The sequence below is a fragment of the Cryptomeria japonica genome, chromosome 8, assembly GCF_030272615.1.
Source record: "Cryptomeria japonica chromosome 8, Sugi_1.0, whole genome shotgun sequence".
In the NCBI taxonomy this organism is placed as follows: Eukaryota; Viridiplantae; Streptophyta; class Pinopsida; order Cupressales; family Cupressaceae; genus Cryptomeria; species Cryptomeria japonica.
The window spans coordinates 450649039-450670895 of record NC_081412.1 but is presented as its reverse complement, the minus strand read 5'-3'; the positions used below and the strand labels follow the sequence as shown (position 1 = coordinate 450670895).

The window sequence follows — 21857 nt, the reverse complement described above, 5'->3', positions numbered from 1 at the left end:
TTAGGTCACTTAATATTTGTAATCTTGAAATCCACAACAAAGGGGAGATGAGAGTGCGAAACATATTAATAACTATTCAATATGTACTTTCAAAATATTTCACCATTACTGCAAAGCTCCATGTGATTTCCGTTGCACTGATTCTCAATATTTTTTTACATGTGTACATTTCAGCATTCAGTTCTTGAAAACGAAGCATAAATACACACAAACTTACAACTCAGCCAGTTTATCCTTAAAAATCTTTTCCAAAGCAAACTATTGCTTTGATTATGACAATGTCTTTGTTTGTACAATCATTGTGAGATGACATTAAGGAAAAACTCTATTCTTTTTTTTTTTGAAATATACTGATAGGTGTTCAGTTGGTCTTTTCCTTTTTGAGGCCATTTCAGAGCCCTTAGTTGGCTTCTTTTAATTTCTCTGTTAAAAAAAAACAATACTTCTATGCATGCTTTTTCATAGCTTTGAACTTTAAAAAAATTTGAATGCTTTTCGAGGCTTTTTGATAAGGATAAGCGAATGTAATCAAAACTATATATCCACTCCGAGCTCACAGATTTTTTAGGGCTTTGGAGTTGGTTTTTGTTTCTGTGCACATTCAGGGACATAGTCTCATCTTTTCAGTCTTTAGGCCCACTGGCCTATTTTGGAAATCTGGGGATTCATGCTGTAAATTTCCATTAGAATCAATATATTAATCTGGCTATGCCTTTTATCGATCAAAAAAAAAATATACTGAAAGATGATTAACCAGCATGGAGGGCCAGAGGAGTTGAGCAATTTTGGCATAAATTAGTGCCTTGCCCCTTCTGTTGAAGCCTTTTGGTCATAATATTGCACCAACTGCAGATCTTTACTCCTTTGTACGTTCCTTTGATTCCTTTGGGAATAAACAAAAAGTTGCGGTGGAAGTTACACTATACATTTTACTAAAATATATTTCTTTAAGATAATATCTAAAAGCAATTATTCTAATACATTCTGAAGCCCTTTATTAAATTCAAAATAACAATGTCTCCATGGCTTATTAAATGTAGAACAACTTCTTCTACTCATATAGTTGGAACAAGTAGTTGTTAACTTTCATTCAAAATAAGTTAAAATAGTACATGATGGAAGATTTCAGAAAAATGCACCTTCCAAATGAATGCACGAGCTTATTGAATTAATTCAATGAAATTGATCAAAAATGCAGCTGCAAAATTTGGTTATTAACCAAATAATAAAGCCTTACTGAGTTTGGATGTAATAACTTCAAGTGCCAGATGAAGGAGGATTCTCAAAAATAAGAATGAATGCACCTAGAAGGCATTAACCAGATATTATTCTGATCCAAGGTTAATTATTCATATTGTTATAATGAACTAACTCGGCACTTCTCTGGTGAAGAACTTTTTCACCTGTTTCATCAAATCAAAAACATTACATACATCAGCATTCTCAGAAAAAGAAAATGGCATTTCCAGAGACAGCTTCTAAATAGAGTTATTCCTTTGAAAAAAAATAGTTCAACTTTACTAACAATAAAAGTTTATGCTTTTATTAATTTGATGAATTTTGGCATAGAAAAGAAATATGGAATAGTTATGTAAAATACCTGCTCCAAAGTCAGAAACATTATAACATTCCATGATCCAAGTCGCCCGAAATTGGGAATAAACCCCTTGTAAAATGCTAGGGGGCCCTGCAAAATTATTGAGAAAATTTCTCAATCATAATCTCGATTTTCACATTGTCCAAAACGCAATATAACAATTATCATAGAAGAGATTTTAAGATCATCAACTTGGTATCACCCCACTAAAAATTTAAATGCATTTATCCACTGACATGCAACTTTTACTGATATACTTGAAAGATCAAATATTTTATTTACTTCCTGAGCATGTAGAACTGATAAGAATTCCATGATGGCTGTGGTGTAATAAGAATTAAAACTTCAACCCAAACACACCATTTAAATATCTAGAGACTAGAACAATACATTCAAGTGATTGCAATGGCAGTTAACCTATATTCTGAAGATCTTGAGCAAATAAAGCTAATAACATGAAGCCCCTCAAAACAATCAATGGAATAGGATGAGAACCAGGAAACTGGTAATTTTGACTAAAATCTACCTAAAAATGCAATCCTGTCTAGTGGGGCATAAAATACATCATGTAATCAATAAGCCAATATCTAAGGAGAATGGACCAAGCTTTAAAACCCTACAACAGTTTCAAATGTTAAAATTTCAGGCATTGAATCAAGTTAATACATTGTACTTTGAAATGAAGACCCCATTAGTTAGAGCACCCAAGAATTAGGGAGAGGATCGAACTTTAGAGTACCCAAATTATTAGGGAGTATACATTTCTATGATTGGTGGATATAAGAGTGACATCAACTAACTATTGAGTCAAAGAGAATGTCATTCAATTCAATGGATAGAATCATGTACGCTTGGAGAAGAATAATATATTTTGAAACAGCCAGCAGCTAGGTTACTATATTTTTTAGTCAATGCAACTATGAGTAACATCTACAAACTCTGCACTGAAGAAGTTTATCACTTTGCTGTCAGATTATTAAATCTCTCATCTCTATCAAAATAGTTCGTTATCTACAAAAAAACTTCAAGATCTTCCAGCATATATTCCAGGGCACAGCCTAAATATATTTCAAATTTCCAGAAATTATAACTTCAAATGGTTTCTAAAACTAGATGTTTTCTCCAAAATAAAACATCAAACAGACAACTCTGCCAATTGAAGTATGTAGAAACATTGTAAAAGATTCTAATTTGCTGAAATTATCATCAGAAATTGAAAAAGAAATCAAGAAGCGACCAATCACTCCAAAAATGATAGAAATGCAGAGTAGGATAAAACAATCAGTAGGATAAGACTTTATACATCATTTTTTAAAGTTTTCACAAAGCAATCTATTGTGCCTTTGTACGCTTTAGAGTTTCCCATCATTCTTGACTTTACCTGCAAGGAAAAGCCATAAGAATAATGATCAGCACATTTTTTAAATACTTAAAAAAAATTAAAGAGTGTTTTCTCTTGCATACGGTTGCTTGAGGCAGTAAGAAAAGATTAGAAACACAAACTCATCATAATGTATAAAACCTCAGTTCAAAAGCAAATAATAGAATGAGCTTCGTCAAGCAAGAAAACAGAAAAGATTATTAAACTTGATGTATAAGCCTCAAATAAAGAAGGAACAGTTATTGCATATTCCATACAATAATATGTAACAAATTTAGAAAAGTTCTGTGCCACTGTTTTACTCTTAGTATGTCGATCAAAGAACAAAATAATAAACACATTAAATATATCAGCAATAATATATTAATATGCCAGTGCATAAGAATTCCTGAATGGCGTTACTCCATAAATGCATCATCAAAACAAGTTAAATTCTTTATTCCCTGTACAGGTATGTCTTCAAAATATCTCTAAAAATAAGTTAAAACTGTGGAAAAATTAGCCGTAAAGCTGATTTGCATTGAACAAAGCATTTTCTGCATAACATGAAGCCCTCAGAATCCAAGGCAACCTTTCAAAATTATTCTCCTAGGAGGATTACTATCTTCTTATCACAGGTTGTCTAAACTTGTTAAACAAATGGGCAGCAGCTGGGTAAAGCTTGCATGATGAAGAATTAGTGTCTACAGAAACAATCCACCATGAGCATCAAGAATTTACAGTATGATAGTTGGTCTTCCACTTTAGCACACGTCTCATAAATATCATAAAAACAATAGACACATTTTTTCAAACAGAAGCTCTGTTGCCCCTATCTCTTTAAAGCAAGGTTCTGATCATAAGAAGCAGTATTTTCAGATGCTTCTCTCAAATGCTTCATTATTGAGAATTGTATCATGCATCTACAATGGAATGCTTGCTTAAATGTCTTTACTTTAATAGCAAGTAAAATGAATCTTTATAATTAAATGCTATTTGGTTCTAAGTCCAAGTACATTTTGTTAAGAGAAATATTTCTCAAAATACCCCTGCAATAGAAGAATTGCTGACACAAGATCATAGCATAAGTATTAACATGAGCATAAGATTGTTGTGTTTCTAATGGCATTCAACACTAGAAGACAACGAGAAAAAAAGCATTTAAATGTGTTTGAAGAATTTGGAGTAAAACTCTCAAAGCCACTCAATCTAACAAAAGTTCATATAAAAGAGAGATGTTCCTTTGATAAGGCCAATTTAAAAAGCCCTGCCTTGCATGCTAGTTTTTAAATTCAGAATTGGCCAAAGTCTCTCATATTCCAATTCTACAACATCAGAATCAGCAAAACATTACCGTGGACTTCTATTCATCTGAGCATATAAAAAACTTTAGATAGAAGAGCAATGGCCAATATGGAACTAGTCAACACGTGGATGATATAACGTTTGACTATCCTTCAACTGAGATTTTGATTTATAATTTTATCATTTATTGACACTTTTTGAATGTACTCACGGAAAAACAATTTTAAAAAAGTAACTGTTCATTTGAAGTTCTGTTGACTGTCATGCAATTCTGATTTTTTAAATCTGTCACCATTAATGATTAACCCATAAGAATCTGAAGTGAGAGATTTTGTAGACAATTATATGTCCACATATCTAAATCGGTCATCATTTATGTTGACACCTTGTGTAGAAGTACCAAAATTCTCATCAATCCAATTGTCTTATCCTATGGCGTAGGGTTCTTTGTATTTAAAGCAAAAAATTCGAAGTATGGCAAACTTATAAGAAAAATGGATAAAATTGGTTTAGTTCACCTAAAAATTCTTATAGTAGAATATTTTGGGTTTTTCAGTTAAAATATATCTTAGAAATGTGTCAGTATTGCTCCCATTGAACCACTTGCTTCTTCTGTTACGATTTATTTTCCTTGCATGGAGTTTTATGCTTCTCAATTCTTTCGAGTGAGATCACCTAGCACTACTGTCTTCATTCTCTCTTAAAAGGAAGGTTTTCCTACACATTTTCTCCATTTCTTTTGAAAATCATTTTGTGCATGGATGCCTAACATGGCTCCATTTGTCAGAATTCATTCATTTATCTATCCTACCCACCTAAGCTACACTTATGGGGGGTATTGGTGCATTATTTTATTTTGGTATTTAGTTTATTACTTCATTGCATTATATGCACCTATGATGAGAAAAACTTGTTTAGATAGATATTTACTTGGATAGATTGCATATGCATCACGTGGCTTATACTTCATTGTTTGGTGAAATCATACTACACGTGACTGCATCTCATATGAACCCATACTAGTTGTGCATTTACATCTCTTAGTGGTGTATCCAATATATACCCACCTCTTGCTCTCATATGAGCAATCTCTAGTACATAATCTCATTGTACTGCACCCATCAAATAGAATAGAATTGTTCTGTTGCATTGGTTCCTTTGTGCCTTTCTTTAGGCCTTCTTGGTCTTGGGTGGCTATCTCCATAGCTAGATCTTACAATATAAAACAGTAATAAAATATCCAAGCAATTGATAAAAAGATGGTATAATAGTAACACAAAAAGACTCAAAACAGGAAAGAGGTTGTCAAAAAAAAGTGTGGTGACAATTAAAATAGGAACCAGAAAGAATATAATGATACATACAACATCAACTGGCGAGCCAATACAAACTGCAACAAAGCCAGCCCCAAGTCCCGACAGCAAATGTGTAATAATATTATCGGAAAAGCCTGGAAGCTTTAACAGAGTCTGCATAGCTTAAACAACACCATGCACAATTTGTGAGAATTTAAATTAAAAAATTGAAATCGAGAGATCCCAAAATTAAAATATTAGCTTCCAACAATCAGCCCTGTACCTGTTTCACTTGATCATAACTTGCCAACTCAGCAGCATTAATTATGGCATTTCGTGCCACATTGGGCCCAAGTCCTGTCCACAAAGCAGCCACACCTTCCTGGAATATATAATAGGATTTGTGAGAAAGGACGGCAAAGAAACTAATCTTATTAAACTTCACCCAGATATGTCCGAAGGGAACTTACTTGTCTGACAATTGTTGCATATGCATTCATTGCTCCCGAATAACGTCTTGGCACCCCAGGTGGTAACTTCCCTTCAGCCTGTAATCGTACCTTCACAAGATCAGTGGGGCTGGCCACTGTGATTCCCACAGCCCCTGTTTAACAGTCCAATGAAGGTTAACCAAAGGTCTCAAAACATAAAATTGTTTAGGCAATCCTATTAGCCGAAAGCGCATAGCACAAACATTGCAATTTGAAGTTTAGTTCCTACAGAAAAAGACAGATTTTATTAAGAAAATTAGTGCTTAATTTGTAATGTCCCCTATTATGTTTAGACCTATTTTAACCATAATTAATCTATTTTTATGTACTATTGACTTAAACTAACTTGATTAAGTGACAAGTCTATCTTAACATGAATCAAATCTGTGATATTCTATCTTTCTTTCGTCTATCAAGTACTTGCTAATTTACCATACTAGATAATTAATCTTATTCTGATTCATTATAAATCATTTACATATTTGTTAATTACTAGTTCTATGAATTATTATGTATTACTGCAGAGCAGTTTCTAAAAGATATTATAATTATTATAATTATTATATTAATATCTATTATTATAACCATTATATTATTCCTTTTTCCTTTTCTGATCTGTCGTGGCTTCCTTTTATATTCCTCTTCTTATGTCATATTACTCGTATTGAATTAACAATATTATATTACATTATCAGCATCATATTGTATATATAATATTAAATTGTATTACCCATTCATGGGCCTAGACAGGATGATCCGTCTCTGCTGTCAGCTAGTGTACATTTTAAAAACCAATGGGAACCATCGGAGGAAGGGTGGATCAAGACAAACTTTGATGGTGCAACAAAACACAATCCGGGAGATTCAGGAGCAGGGGTGGTGTTTAAGGATATCATAGCATGTGGAGCACAAAAGATTGGAGAAGGGTACGGACAATGAAGCGGAGGTTCAGGCAGCACTTTTGGCGGTTTAATGGGGTTTAAAATTTGGGTTTACAAAACTCCATTTGGAAGGCGACTCGTTGATTATTATAAATGCAATTATTAAAGGAGAAACACAGGCATGGTTTTTTAATAAATATGTTAAAAAAATTAAGCATGATTTAAATTTTTTTAGAGACTTCAAAGTGCGAAGGATTGGGAATGATGTGGCCGACATGTTGTCAAAGTGGGCCACATCTTTCCAAGGGATACAGGAATATCACCTTGATTTTCGCAGCCTGCCAACAAATGACATGGTGGCAGAGATTGATTTTATGGCAACTCCTAGATTGGGGCAAGTACGAAGTGGTGGGAGTTGGCTAAGCTAATTGGCGAAGAGTGGCAGCGGAGTAAATGCCAAATCGAGCGGAAGGGATTGAGTTAAAAGCTAGGACAACGCATTTATGATAATGCATTGATGGAAATCGAAATTGCAAGCGATGAAGGACGATGGTGTTGGGCTTGGTGGCGATGGTTTGGTAGCTATATTTTTCTATGTTGGTATTTTATTGTTTGTCTACTAAGTCTTTGTCCACGGTTTTTTGTTCAGAGGCGGGGCGACAGTGTGAAAAAGGTAAGACTGCAGAGGTGGTGATATTGTAATGATTGGCACAATGGAAGCGAGCTTACGTTGAAAACAGAGAAGAAATTAGTGCCTTTTGGAGGCAAGGTCACAGATAGACAATTACAGGATCTCTTTCTTTTCAAGGATGAGAGATTAGTGCAGGCAGTGAAGTTAATTATGGGGGAGGAGATTGCACATATAGGACATAGGTACAGGACAAATATGGATCAGTTCTCATAAGTCTGAGTCGATAAATAATATGCTGCGATCTGTTCTATGACAACGATCTATATAATTATCAGCATGTATTGTGTGCAACGATGATAACAACTCTGATGAATATCAAGCGATTGAGGGGAAGAACGTATTGATAGATTGCCGAGCAATACAATAGTGGTGATATAATTATCAAATCAGTGATCTGAGCAAGTAGAAGACAACGACTACAATGATAGTCAAGTTTCTCAAGTTCTCATAAGTCTGAGTCGATAAATAGGTAATGTCCCCACTTTGAAATAGAATTTAATAATAAAATTAAAACATTAAAAATTAAATTAAAATATAAAATAATATAATTAAATATGATTAATTAAAAATTAATTAAGTTAATGAAAAGTCAAAAGACATGAAAGGAAAAGTTGTGACTCCCTCAACAATGAGATATAAAAGGGAGAAGAAAACCTCATTTTAGAGGGGGGTATAATTTGGAAATGAGAAGTGCGGATCTAATTTAAATAATAAGTGCAGATCTGATTATGAAAGGTTGTGTCCCTTTCAAAGGGTAGAAATAATGAAGAGTTGCACTCTTTCAAAGGTTGCTAATGGTGAAAGGGTATGTCTCTTGCCAAAGGGCATACATGATGAAGAGGTGTGATCTCCCTCAAATTGAGAGATATAAAGGGAAGGAATCAAAAGCATCTAGTGACATCACCATTGATCAGATCAGATCAGAATTGTTATCAAGTTACAGGCAGTAACATTTGTGTTCTTGGTGGTATGCATGGGATGTGCTTAATATGTATGCTTAATATATGAAGCTTGGTAATGTTATTATGCAGAATTTAATAATACTATTAATATAGACTGGTATAAGATGACAAACATATTTAATTTCATTACTATGGCAGACTAGATCTGACACAGATCTGTCTACTTTACAGCCACAATAGGTAGAAGTGGTGTTAATAATTCATATAGTAGGTAATTACCAAATATATTGGTAATATATTTATATATATATATATATTCAAATTAGAATAAGGATAATAGATTTAAATATGATAATGATGTTATCAAGATTTATATTGGCTTGATAAATATATATATATACTTGATTATATTTTCTTAGATTATTTATATATGCTTGTCTTATCTCGTAATCAATCAAAGGAATTAATGGAGGAAGTATGTCAGGGAATTGCAGTTTACCGGTTCTGCCAAGCTAAGTAAGCCACCCCAAGGGATGGAATTGTCATAGTGGGACGTTCCTGCCTCTTGTGGGCCAAGAGGTGAGTTGTCATAGTGGAACGCTGCGTGCTCTTGGGCTTAGTTGGGTTGAGCAGTTTATAGGCACCCTCTCAAGGCTTTCCTACCAAACTAAACTATGATTGGTTATAGGTGGAAAGACATGTTTATCATTCTTTGCAATATAGGTGCTATTAATCCATGTATTTATTCGTCAATTCGTAAGTTTATTCAATGAATAGATTAAGTCACTCTCATAATTTGAAAAAATGATAAACTATATTATGGAATTACTAATTTAGGACGAAATTCAGGTAATCCCTAGTTGGGGACATTATAGAGGAGATTGCACATATAGGACATAGGTACAGGACAAATATGGATCAGTTCTCATAAGTCTGAGTCGATAAATAATATGCTGCGAGCTGTTCTATGACAACGATCTATATAATTATCAGCATGTATTGTGTGCAACGATGATAGCAACTCTGATGAATATCAAGCGATTGAGGGGAAGAACGTATTGATAGATTGCCGAGCAATACAATAGTGGTGATATAATTATCAAATCAGTGATCTGAGCAAGTAGAAGACAACGACTACAATGATAGTCAAGTTTCTCAAGTCAGCGATTGAAGAAATATATAATACTAGAGACATGCGATCTGTATGTTTTAAAATAAGATGATGATTGTAATAAAGCGATTGTATGAAGAAGTTATATGAAGCACAAATTAATTAAAATGATAGTTGTTGTATTAAGAAGTTTATAATATTCAGTGATAATAAGGCAACATACAAATTATTAGAAGATGCAATTGGAAATAGTAAAGGAATAAATCGCAATTACCTTGAGAAGTGCGATTAGATGTTAAGAAGGCATAACAAGCATGGTTGCTTAAAAGCAGCGATTACATCTATTAAAGACACAAGTGAAATTTGATATTAAGAGCAGCGATATATTAAAGAAAGCACGGTGTTTGAGAATCAAGTCCCGTAAGAAGAGATAGTGCGATCAACAATTAAATAATGAAGACATGAATTTGATTATTAACAAACAATGAGTGACTAAAAATGATGCAATTAAGAAAAAAAAATACAACTGATGTGATTAATGAGATTAGTGAAATGAAGCTATCATTATTCATAGACAATGATATAAGCAGCGACTGATGATTGAGAGACAACCGATGATTAATGGAGTTGTGATTCCTTATTAAGAAAGAAGTCAACATCGGAAAACCCAATATCGTTCATTATGTGCAAGTCAATGTGATCATACTGGTCGAAAGGCATCGTGAACAAATATTCCAGTCGAGTTTATGCAAATTGTTATGGAATGATATAATTACCTTTAGAAATGAATAACAGGGAAAAGAATTAATATAACGGATATTCATGCTCTTTAGCGTGGATACTCCTCTACAACACACAAGACTATTTCTTGGTTTGTGACGTGAATCTTGATCAGGATTGTGCTACTTTGTAAGCAAGGATTAATATGACAGTCCAACATTTGTTGGTTGAATGAAAAGCCACTAATTTATTTATATTAATGAAAGAAAACAGTTCATGTGAACATTATTAGAGGAGGGATGCGGCTTCTTAATAATAAGTATGATTACTAAAGAAAATTTGAATCTTTAAAGACCAGGAAAAGACAACTGGTGAATTGTGAGGAAGATTAATCAATAAAGAGGACGGACCAAGAAGCAATAAGAGACTGCATTCAAGGAAGGAAGAACTTGATGCTTGCAGCCATGAGACTGAGATTGTGATTGGAGACATCTCTCAAAGAGGAAGAACCTTATTGTCATTGCAATCAATTTCTTCAAAGAGGAGGATTTAACATTCAGAGGGAGTCTGACAAACCAACAAAGGCAACCTTGGACGAGGAGGTCAGGGGGTTGATGCAAGAACTTGGAGCTTCAGAGGGAGTCACATTATCATTTGTTTAATACGTTTTTCTCTAAGACGGAGAAATTTGAGGTGAAAGCCCTTGTTAATGCATTTTTTCTCTGAGGCGGAGAAATTTGAGGTGAAAGCCCTTGTTAATGCATTTTTTCTCTAAGACAGAGAAACTTGAGGTGAAAGCCCTTGTCCATCTCTGAGACGAAGATGTGCTTCTTTCCACCCTCTGGGAGTAACCATGGTGGATGTCATGTTGAGAGACTCCATGACAACACCACATTGAGAGACTCCGTGATGAACCCTTTGTACTTGTGTTTTTCCATCCTCTGGGGGTAGCCACGGTGGATGTCATGTTGAGAGACTCCATGACAACATCACGTTGAGAGACTCCGTGATGAATCCTTTGTACTTGTGTTTTTCCACACATGGGAGTAGCCATGGTGGACGTCATGTTGAGTGACTCCATGATGACATCATGTTGAGTGACTCCGTGATGGGCACTTGTGCACATATTCCTTTCCACACGTGGGAGTAGCCATGGTGGACTTCATGTTGAGTGATTCCATGACGATGTGTTTCTTTCCACAAATGGGAGTAGCCATTGTGGGCATCACGTTGAGAGATTCCATGATGAACCTTTGTACATCTTTGAGACTGAGATGTGTCTTTTCCACAAATGGGTGTAGCCATTGTGGGCATCATGTTGAGAGACTACATGACGAGGATATTTGAAAAATACCTCCCTAGCTAAGAGGGGGTGTTAGTGTTTTATAGCTGCAGGAGGTATTCCTAGAAGCAAGTCAGCCTATTGCAAATTATTATTTTATATTTATAAGGGCCAACCCAAGATGAAAAGTCACCTTGGTTCTTGAATGAGGCTGACTCTTGTGAAGAGTCGCCTTGTTTGAGAAAAGGCACCTTACTTTGTATATATAGAAGGTGATGATCATTTCATTTTGATCAATCAATTTAATAGAAGAGAAATATTCTTGGCTGGGTTTTTTCTCCCTCGAGGAGGAGGGTTTTCCCAGGATATGTGCTATGTTCTATTTTGTTCATGTGTTGTATTTCTGTGTTTTTGTGTATTGCAAATCTGATCATAAAAACAACAAGCATGGATTCTATTTTTGAATGGGCTATTCCTGGAGTGGGTATTGATGAATCTGAAGGTGTGGAGGTGCTGGCGAATTATATACCTTTTGTTCGATGGCAAGAAGATGAATTAAAGGCACGATTCAAGGCTCTGGCGAAGCGAGGTTGGGAGGCGTTGAAGACTTTTGCAGAGCTGATGAGTGGAAGAAAAGCTAAGAGCAGCACACGAAATGTCCAGGGTGGAGGCGGGTCGTGAGCTGAGGCCGAGGAAGAGAACAATGGACACGGTGATGGCTCTGTCCAGGTTCCAAGAAGACTCTGCTCCAAGCAATTAAATGCAAAGCTATGTTTAGTGTTTCTCAGTTTTGTTAGTTGTTTCGGTCTAGGGCTGCGAATATGTAATTTACTGAATGTCTGAACTGTCTGGTTAATGAGCAGATAATATGCTCACTATGATGTAGTTTTGGGAGGACTTTGTGGGGGGTTTTTGTGTGTTTTTCCCAGATTTTGCTCGGGTGTGTGGTATGTTTTTCGGATGGCCAGGCTGGATGCTATATACTTACTATTATTTCTCAAATTATCAATAAAATATACTTATTAACGACCAAAAAAAAAAATAATATTAAATTGTATTAATAATATTAAATTGCATTAATAATATTACCAGCCTCATAGTATTTCTCCCCAGTCAATGTTACTGCTGATGTATTCCTTATTTCCTCTTTTTCTATCTGCTCTTATTCTTTTTTATCTTCCTTGATCAGTCAGCATACTAAGTATTGTAGTTTATAATGAACTTGCTTTGAGACAGCCATAACTGTTTGCATATATGATAATCTAGTCAACCATCTTTTGATAAGCATATCCATATAATCTGACCCCTCTTCATAAATGCTTATCCCTGATAATAATCGCTATTCTTTCTGTGTTACGATATTACTGATTTTTTGGAGCATCCTTGCTATCCCCCCTGTGATCTAGAGTGTATTCTTCCTTTTTATATCTTCTTACCTCTTTGAAGAGAGGCATCACTTCATAACAATCCAAGGGAGGCATCCGTTGAATACATGTCTTTTGTTTGATTGCTGTCTAAAAGGTAATCACTTCTTATATTCTTCATTAGCAATATGCATCGATACCTTAGGAGATCATGTTAGACGTTGCCTAAATATAATTGTTTTCTCTCTGAATTATTAATACTCATTTATTGGATAGAAATCACACCTTTCCATAACAAAGTGATCCTCTTAATTATGCATTACTGATAATTTTTTCTTTTAGAAGAAATCGAACTCTCTTCTCCTTGCTTTGTCTTCGGTCAACGTAACTTTAAAGGATCGCACCACCTAAGCATGAGTTCATACATGCTAATTGTCCATAGCCATTTCCTCCTTATATTGCTGTCTAATCATATCTACTGCTGCACAGTACATTGTGACGAAATCAGTATCTTTAATTTATATTGCTGGGTATTGTATCCTTCCCTCTCCATTAATCGCTGCATTATTAGACTTATCACTGTCCATTATTGAGGGGACAATCTCTGATACCAGCAGTCTACTTAGTATTTGATTTAATAATTAACTTTATTTATTGATCAAAATGAGTGCTATTCTATTATATATTGTTTTTATTGAATATTTGTTTTATGAATTTATTTATTATTATATTTGTATCTAATTACATTGTTATGATAATGAATGTTTACTTATTAATTTATTATTGATCAATTACAGTTACACACTGTTATTTATTAATATGTAATATTTATTTATAATATTTTCAAATATAATATTAATTTATTTTATTTAAATATTTCAAGAATATTAATTAAATAATAATATTTAATAAATAAATATATATTTAATGATTCCAAGTAATCATTTGTTGATAATTATTGTATTAATTGATAATATTTACTTCATTTAGGTTATATATAATGATCAAGGAGGGGACATGACATAATTGAAGCCTGAGAAGAACTAGTTGTTTACTAAGATAGAAAAAAGTCATAACTGATTCACACATTAATTGCACTTGTACCAAATAAGAGTAATTTGACCAAATACACATTATTGAAATCCTTCCATTCCTTGTGCTTTCTATAATCAAACTAGAGCAGAAAAAATATTTTGAATTTTGCAGCCTTTGTAAATTTGGACCACCTTGATGTGGAAGATTTTATGGTGTGTCTGATCCCAACCAAACAAAAACCTGTATGTTAATTCATAGTGAATAATTCAACATTAATTTAGGAGGTCAACTAAGAAACTAAAGCAAATGACCCAACTGGGAATGCTTACTGTTCAAAATGTGCTGTTCTATAACAAACGTGCTTTCCAACATTCCAATGATTGCATGAATGCCTATATAAGGGTGCTACAGAACTCTTAAGTCTTAAGAGTCGATTGATCTTTGCCATGTGGAAAATACCTTGTGTTATTGGAGGAACATACCAAATGTAAAGAAAATACATAGAATCGTTATGCTATGCTAGATGACCATTTTTTCAAATTTCTTACTTTAAGTAACACTTGGAAAAGATCACAATAACACTGATTCCCAAGGGTCTGTTGATCCAATTTCCACTCATTGGGGCATCAAATTTGAAAACTACCTAACTTGGGAAAATTTATAGATATAATCATCATATTGCTAATTTGTTATCAAATAAGATCAGGTCCCTCTAGAAAAATCTTGGGAACCACTAAATAAGTTCAATTTGCTTCAAGTGAGGATTTACATCCACTGACGAGAACAAAAGAAACCACTTGGATGATCATGCTTTAATACAGGATATCAGACAGACGAACAATTCAAATCAGAGCCAGAGAGGAATGTTGTATGGAGCAAGAGCGGTTAACATTAGTAGGCCTATGGTGTTTTTATAAGCAATCATGGACATAAGCTTCCAGAAGTTCCCAAATCCAGTCAATGATTCCTCGATTAAGAACAGCAACCCCAAACCCATAATCTCAACAAAAACCCCTCAGCATCATTCACTTCAAAATACTGCTTGTTTAGTTCTTTTGTGAAAATAATAAATGTCATTAGTTACAACTTACTACTTCATTTTCATAACTGAGGCATGTGACTTAGACATTCACCTTAGACTTCTAATGAACATTCATGTCCTCTTGTGATTCGGGTGGATTCTCCAAGTGTAACTCCAATGATACTGCCAAGTCCATTAAAATGGATCTGTTAAATCCAACTCATATTGCATGGCCTGTACTCTGCAGTATCCAGAACACTCTCTCAAGATTTATGGTATCACCAAGATCAACAGTTCATCTTGACCAAATATTGCACACGTGCTTCTAATGGCCCGAGACAATCTGGACAGACCAGTGTGATGCCATTCAAGTGACCACTAAACCTTATATGGCCTTTATCATCAAAAAAAATTCTAGGTTCGTAATTTATCATCAAAAAAAATTCTAGGTTTGTAACACCTACAAAGAAAACTGCTAAGGTCTACTTATTGGTGTGAACAAGGTGCATTATCTAACTAGTTCCCATCTAAGTCCTATTCACATTTGGTTATGTTTACTTAGGGCACTTTTAGATTTTTTATTTTTTTTGTGTCTCATGTCATGATTGCGACACTTGCCATGATCCTATGTTATCCTATCTTTCACCTTGCCTATATAAGTAAAATTCCTCTTGTACATTATGTATGTAATTTTAAACCCTAGGTATATTAATCAGATTTATATAATTGATTGTGCCCTAGGTTGTAATCAGATTTGCAGTATTTTATTAAATCAACTTAGATTAATTATGCCCTAGATTGTAATCAGATTTGTAGTATTTAATAAGCCAACATAAATCAGAAATAAAACAGTAGACAAACAAGCATACCCTGGGAAAACCTCCAAGGAGGAAAAACCCAGCATGAAAGACCCACAGGTCAGATTATATATTCTCCTCTAAATATAAGTACAATACTTAGCTTGAATCTGATCTTCACATATCAGATCTGTCCCTTGTATGCTTCAAAGCCTTGCATAAAAACCACTATGTCCTCTTGGACAATTTCGCACCAATCTGAAATACAATTTTGCACCAATCTGAAATAGTTCGCACTCTTCCTTGAATTCGCACAGCAGAGCTAAATCGCCTTTTTATGTGAACTTAATGATTGTGTATTGACTTACAAATTGTCATTTATTTATATGCATCTTTTGCACTTTGAAATGTAAGTCGGCCTCCTTGGTTTTGGCACCAATAATTAAATGGCATGTATTTTGGCATAGCGTGGCAATGTGAAAGGGTCTCGTTACCCTAGGATAGGACCCGGTCCTAAGGGGGGGTTCGAATGTTGCCTTAAGGCAATCCGAACCCCTATAAGCCTAGTTACAATCAACACTCCCTCTTAACTAGGGAGGAGGAGAATACATAATCTGAACCTTTAAGTTCCATCTAGCACACAAGCATAGAATTACATCTTCCACCTAGCACACAAGCATATAATGGTTCTAGCAAACAAGCATAGAAAGTGTAATACACCAGTGGGTCTTTACATTATTACAATTATCCATCTAGCACACAAGCATAGATTGGATGTAGTTCATTCTTGTACACAAGCAAAGAATGATTCAAAGTGCTACCAATAGTCACTGAGATTGAAGCTCCCTCTCAATTAGGGTTCCGTTTTCCATGACACCAAGTCTATCTCTGAAGTACTTGAACTTCACTCTGGATAAAGATTTGGTGAGGATGTCAGCAATCTGTTCATCTGTGCTAATGTGCTTTAGATGAATGGCGCCTCTCTGCACCATATCCCGAATGTAATGATAGTGAGTTTCCACATGTTTGGACCGATCATGAAATACAGGATTTACTGACATCTTTATACAGCTTTGATTATCACAATGAATGGTGGTAGGATCATTGACTTGACCAAATAATCCAACAAGGAGCTTACGAAGCCACACTGCTTCTCTGGATGCAACAGATGCGGCAATGTACTCAGCTTCTGCAGTGCTTAATGCTACCGAAGATTGCTTTCTGCATGCCCAAGAGATCACTGCGGAGCCCAAGTTGAAGCAGATACCTGAAGTTCTTTTCCTGTCCTTGACACTTCCTGCCCAATCTGAATCTAAGTAGCCTTTCAAGAGGATTGGGGTATTAAGTGAATACTTCAGCCCATAACCAATCGTGCCACGTAGGTATCTTAGAATGTGCTTGGCAGCAACCAGGTGAACATGTTTAGGTGAGCTCATGAACTGACTGAGAGCATTCACAGCATAACAGATATCTGGCCTAGTATTGACTAGGTACATCAGGGAGCCAATCAACTGCTTGTACTCAGAAGGATCTGCAAAATCTGAGTTAGCTGCAGAAACACTTAACTTCTTTAAGTTAGATTCCATAGGAGTACGCATAGGTTTACAATCTATCATTCTAAATCTTTTCAAAATATCAATAGTGTATTTTCCCTGACTTAGAAAGATTTTATTAGCTCTTTGCCATACTTCTAACCCTAGGAAGTAGTGCATTAGACCTAAATCCTTCATTTCAAATTCTGAGGCTAATTCCTTTTTACATCTTATGATTAATTTATTTTCACCCGTGAGAAATAAATCATCTACATACAAAACTAAAATAAGCATCTCATCATTATAAATTTTCAAGTAAATGTTAGCATCAGCATCATTCTTGGAAAACCCTAAACTTAGTAAGTACTTATCAATTCTTTCATACCAAGCGCGAGGAGCCTGTTTGAGCCCATATAAAGCTTTCTTCAACCTGCAAACATGAGAATCTCTTTTATGGATTACATAACCTTCTGGTTGCTCGATATAGACTTCCTCCTCAATGACACCATTAAGGAAGGTTGTCTTAACGTCCATTTGATGCAGCTCCCAACCTTTGGCTGCAGCAATTTCTATTATAGACCTAATAGAGGTATATCTAGCAACAGGGGCAAAGGTTTCTTCATAATCTATTCCTTCCTTTTGAGAAAAACCACAAGCTACAAACCTAGCTTTATATTTTTCAATACTACCATCAGCATTATGTTTAATTTTAAACAACCATTTAGAGCAAACGAAAGACTTACCTTTGGGTCTGGGTACAATGTCCCAGACATCATTCTTGATGATAGACCCATACTCTTCATCCATGGCTAATTTCCAAGCATGATGGGACATAGCTTCTCCAATATTGTGGGGTTCAGACTCAATTACATTGCACACCACAGAAATGTAGTTGGCGTGATTTTGGACACTTGCTATTTCTGAAGGTTCCTCTAGAAGCAGCAAACCCTACAGCATCTTGAATTGTATTTCTAACCCAAAGTGGTCTCTTCTTGCAAACCACAATATCCTGAGGTATATCGGTAGATTGCATGGGTTCTGATGAGTCATTCTAACTTCCCGATCTGGAAGATCAATAGACTCCTCCTGTAACTCAGGGTTAGCATCAACAATTGAATCTTGTTTTTCCATTACCATATCATCATTGTTGATTAATGAACCTTTAGATCTTTTGAAAGCAATATCTTCTTCAAAAGTTACATCTCTACTTACCTCAACATACCTTTGACCTGAAATGTAGATCCTAAAGGCTTTGGAAGATTCGCTGTATCCTACTAGGATGCCTTTCTTTCCAGATGGATCCAGCTTGGTTCGGTTTTCTTTAGGCACATGAACATACACAGGGCTTCCGAATATCCTTAGGTGACTGATGTCTGGTTTGATTCTTGAAAAGGCTTCTTCAAGTGTCACATCCTTTAGGACTCGATGAGGACATCTATTCTGAATATAAACTGCGGTATTGGATGCTTCTGCCCATAGAAAAGGTTGCAAGTCCTGATCATGTATCATGGCTCTTGCAGCTTCAACAATGGTCATGTTCTTTCTTTCAGCAACTCCATTTTGCTGAGGGTTGTAGGGAACATAGAACTCCCTCTTAATTCCTGCTTTAACACAAAAGTCATAGAAGCTACCTGAGGTGTATTGACCTCCATTGTCAGACCTCAAACATTTAATTCGATTTCCTGTAGTATTTTCAACTAAGGCTTTGAATTCTTTAAATCTGTTTAGGACTTCTTCAGACTCTTTAGTTTTAAGAAAATAGATCCATGTTTTCCTAGAGAAATCATCTATGAAGATAACATAATATAGGAAACCGCTAGGAGATGCTACTGACATAGGACCACATAAATTTGAATGAATAAGCTCTAACTTTTCTTTAGCCCTACTATCACTTTTATGAAAGGGATTCTTTACATTCTTACCCATTGCACAACCTTTACAAGCATCATCATGAGATTCATTCCCCCGAGAATAACATTTTCCTTCAAGCCCTTCAACCAATCAATGCGACCTTGAAGAGCAGATTTAGCTAGGACCTGAGCAGTAAACTGAGATTAGGCATACCTTTGACCATTTTACCGAGAGTGGGAAGAGCTTGAAAGTGGAGATGACCCAATCTTCTATGCCATAGCTCGCATGATTCAGGGGTCTCATGAATGAGAGCTTGAATTGGATTAGCTACAAGCTTATTAAACTATCACATCTATTTCCAATAATACGAGCAGATTTGAAGTTAGATTTCTTAGACCAAGCGAGTACTTTCCCTTCAGAAAATGCTATTTGTAAACCCTTATCTTCTAAAGCCGAAATGGAAATAAGATTTCTTTTAATACCAGATACAAATAGAATATCACAGAGTTGTAAGGAAATGCCAGAATCTAGTTTTAAAGAGGTAGTGTCAGAACCTTTTTCCGAGTATCGAGCATCATCACCGATTACTACATGAAGATTGGTGTCATTTTCAATCAAATCTGAGAGATGCTCACGAAATCCTGAGATGTGTCTGGAGGCACCACTGTCAAGTATCCACGTATTGCTGTCCGTAGGAACATTGCTGGAAAGAGCAGAGATAAGAAGGTAGTCTTCACTTTGTTCGGCAACTTCATTTAAGTTAGCTTCCCTTTCCTTTGGGTCATTCTGACAATCTCTGGCATAGTGACCATACTTATCAAATCTGAAGCAACGAATGTGAGAGGAATCTCTTGACTTTTTCCTTAGATCATAGGGGGAGGATCTAAAATCTTTGCTTCTCTTTTCTTTCTTCCAATGACCACCTTTCCTAGATTTAGATAAGAGAACATGATTATCTTTGAGAGAGTTCTTGAGTTTTCCTCTTACCTCAATTCGAGATTCCTCTTCGATGCAATCAGATTGAAGACGCTCAAAGTTGGGACGATCAGCTCTTCCACCAATGCTACGAATGAATGGTTCCCATTCATCTGGTAGACCATTTAATGCAATCATAACAAGGTCTTTATCTGAGATTTGGCAATCAAGAGTGCTTAGCTTGTCCTTTAGTTCATTGATCTTCATGAAGTAGGCAATGATTGAGTCTTCTTCTTTCATTTTCATGTGTAGAAGTTGTTGTCTTAGGGCAAGAGCCCTGCTGAGATTGTTGACTTCATAGATCCCTTCCAAGTGTTTGATCATTTCTCTGGCAGATGTAAACTTTGATATGATAGTGACAAGATGATTCTTGACGGACTCAATTATGATCCTTCTAGCCTTGAGGGAATCTTTCTTGAACAGTTTCAGCTCTTCAAACCTGGCATCTTTAATCTGAACACAAACAATAGCTATATGCAACAATCGATCTGCTAAAATCAGACGTACCACCTATTACCAACAATGTTTTTGCTTTCATCTTCAAAGAGAGCATAACCTCCAGGAGTGCAAGGCAATGCCCTATAAGCCATCCAGATTTTACCATGACATCTGAAAGGTATTGAGATGTAATATCAGGAAAAAAAGAGTTATGTGGAATCATAATCATTTCAATTTCCACAATGGTTCTTTAACCTTTGCATCTTTATAACATTATGTATACATCCATGTCATCAGATTTCATAACCCTATTGATAGAATAGACATAGCCAGCGGAAGATAGGCATCTAGACATTTTGAGAGAGAGCATTCCAAGTACAAAACACACTATAGGTGGTTAATAACATTTTTTGTTCCCATCCTAATATCCTTCCTCTGCATCTTTCTTTGATTAATATCCAGTCCCTTATTCATTGTTACTATTCCTTTTGTCCATATTACAAATCTAGATTCACACAGTCTAGAGTGTTGCCCCCTGGATACTCCCTGGGATTTGGAACATTTTCAATTCAATTTGATTCTTTAAAAAACACACAGGTTAGTAAACTTTCCTACTCCATTTCTAATATCTTTCCTCTATATATTTCTCTGATTGATATTCAGCATCTCTGATTTATTCTTAATATTGCTTCTGCAGGTATAACACGTCTAGAATCAAAAAGTTAAGAGTGCAGTCCCCCTGATACTCCCTAAGATCAGGATCATCCTAGGTTCAACAATATTCTTTATAGGGATGTAAAACCATGTAGCCAGAAAACTAAGGATGTGCAACAGCTGAAGTGGAAGACCAAACTAATAATTTGACATAGCACATTAATTTTTACTAACAATTTTGGGCACTCCTTCCAAAATTAAGATAACCCCAGACACTCAGGACAAAAAATTATGTTCATGTAAGACCTAGTCAAGATAATCGCAAATATATTTAGAATGGACAAAATGCTATGCTGATGTAAGGTCTAGTCAAGATAATTACAAAATATAATCAAAATAAGTTCGATGCACAGGAAGATCTTACAACAGATGATAATGGGACTCTTAAAGGTCATTAAATTTCTCATTTATAACTTCGTTGTACTACTTTCACATTATTTATGGTCAATTGTCACATATCTTTGTAACCAAGTTGATCTATGAGTCAAGTTCTGC

At 35.2% G+C, this 21857-nt stretch overlaps 1 protein-coding gene across 2 annotated transcripts in view; it reads right to left on the bottom strand.

The window, feature by feature from the left end:
• Positions 1–969: 969 nt before the first annotated feature.
• Positions 970–21857, bottom strand: part of LOC131052668 (mitochondrial uncoupling protein 1) — a 59352-nt gene continuing 38464 nt past the window's right edge. For both annotated transcript variants that reach the window (XM_057987243.2, XM_057987250.2), the window contains exons 5-10: positions 6028–6161; positions 5841–5939; positions 5627–5731; positions 2901–2978; positions 1601–1687; positions 970–1403 (exon numbers count right to left, since the gene is read on the bottom strand). In XM_057987243.2, the coding sequence (XP_057843226.1) occupies positions 1368–1403; positions 1601–1687; positions 2901–2978; positions 5627–5731; positions 5841–5939; positions 6028–6161 (539 nt within the window). In that variant the 3' untranslated portion in view covers positions 970–1367. The remainder of the gene's footprint in view (positions 1404–1600; positions 1688–2900; positions 2979–5626; positions 5732–5840; positions 5940–6027; positions 6162–21857) is intronic.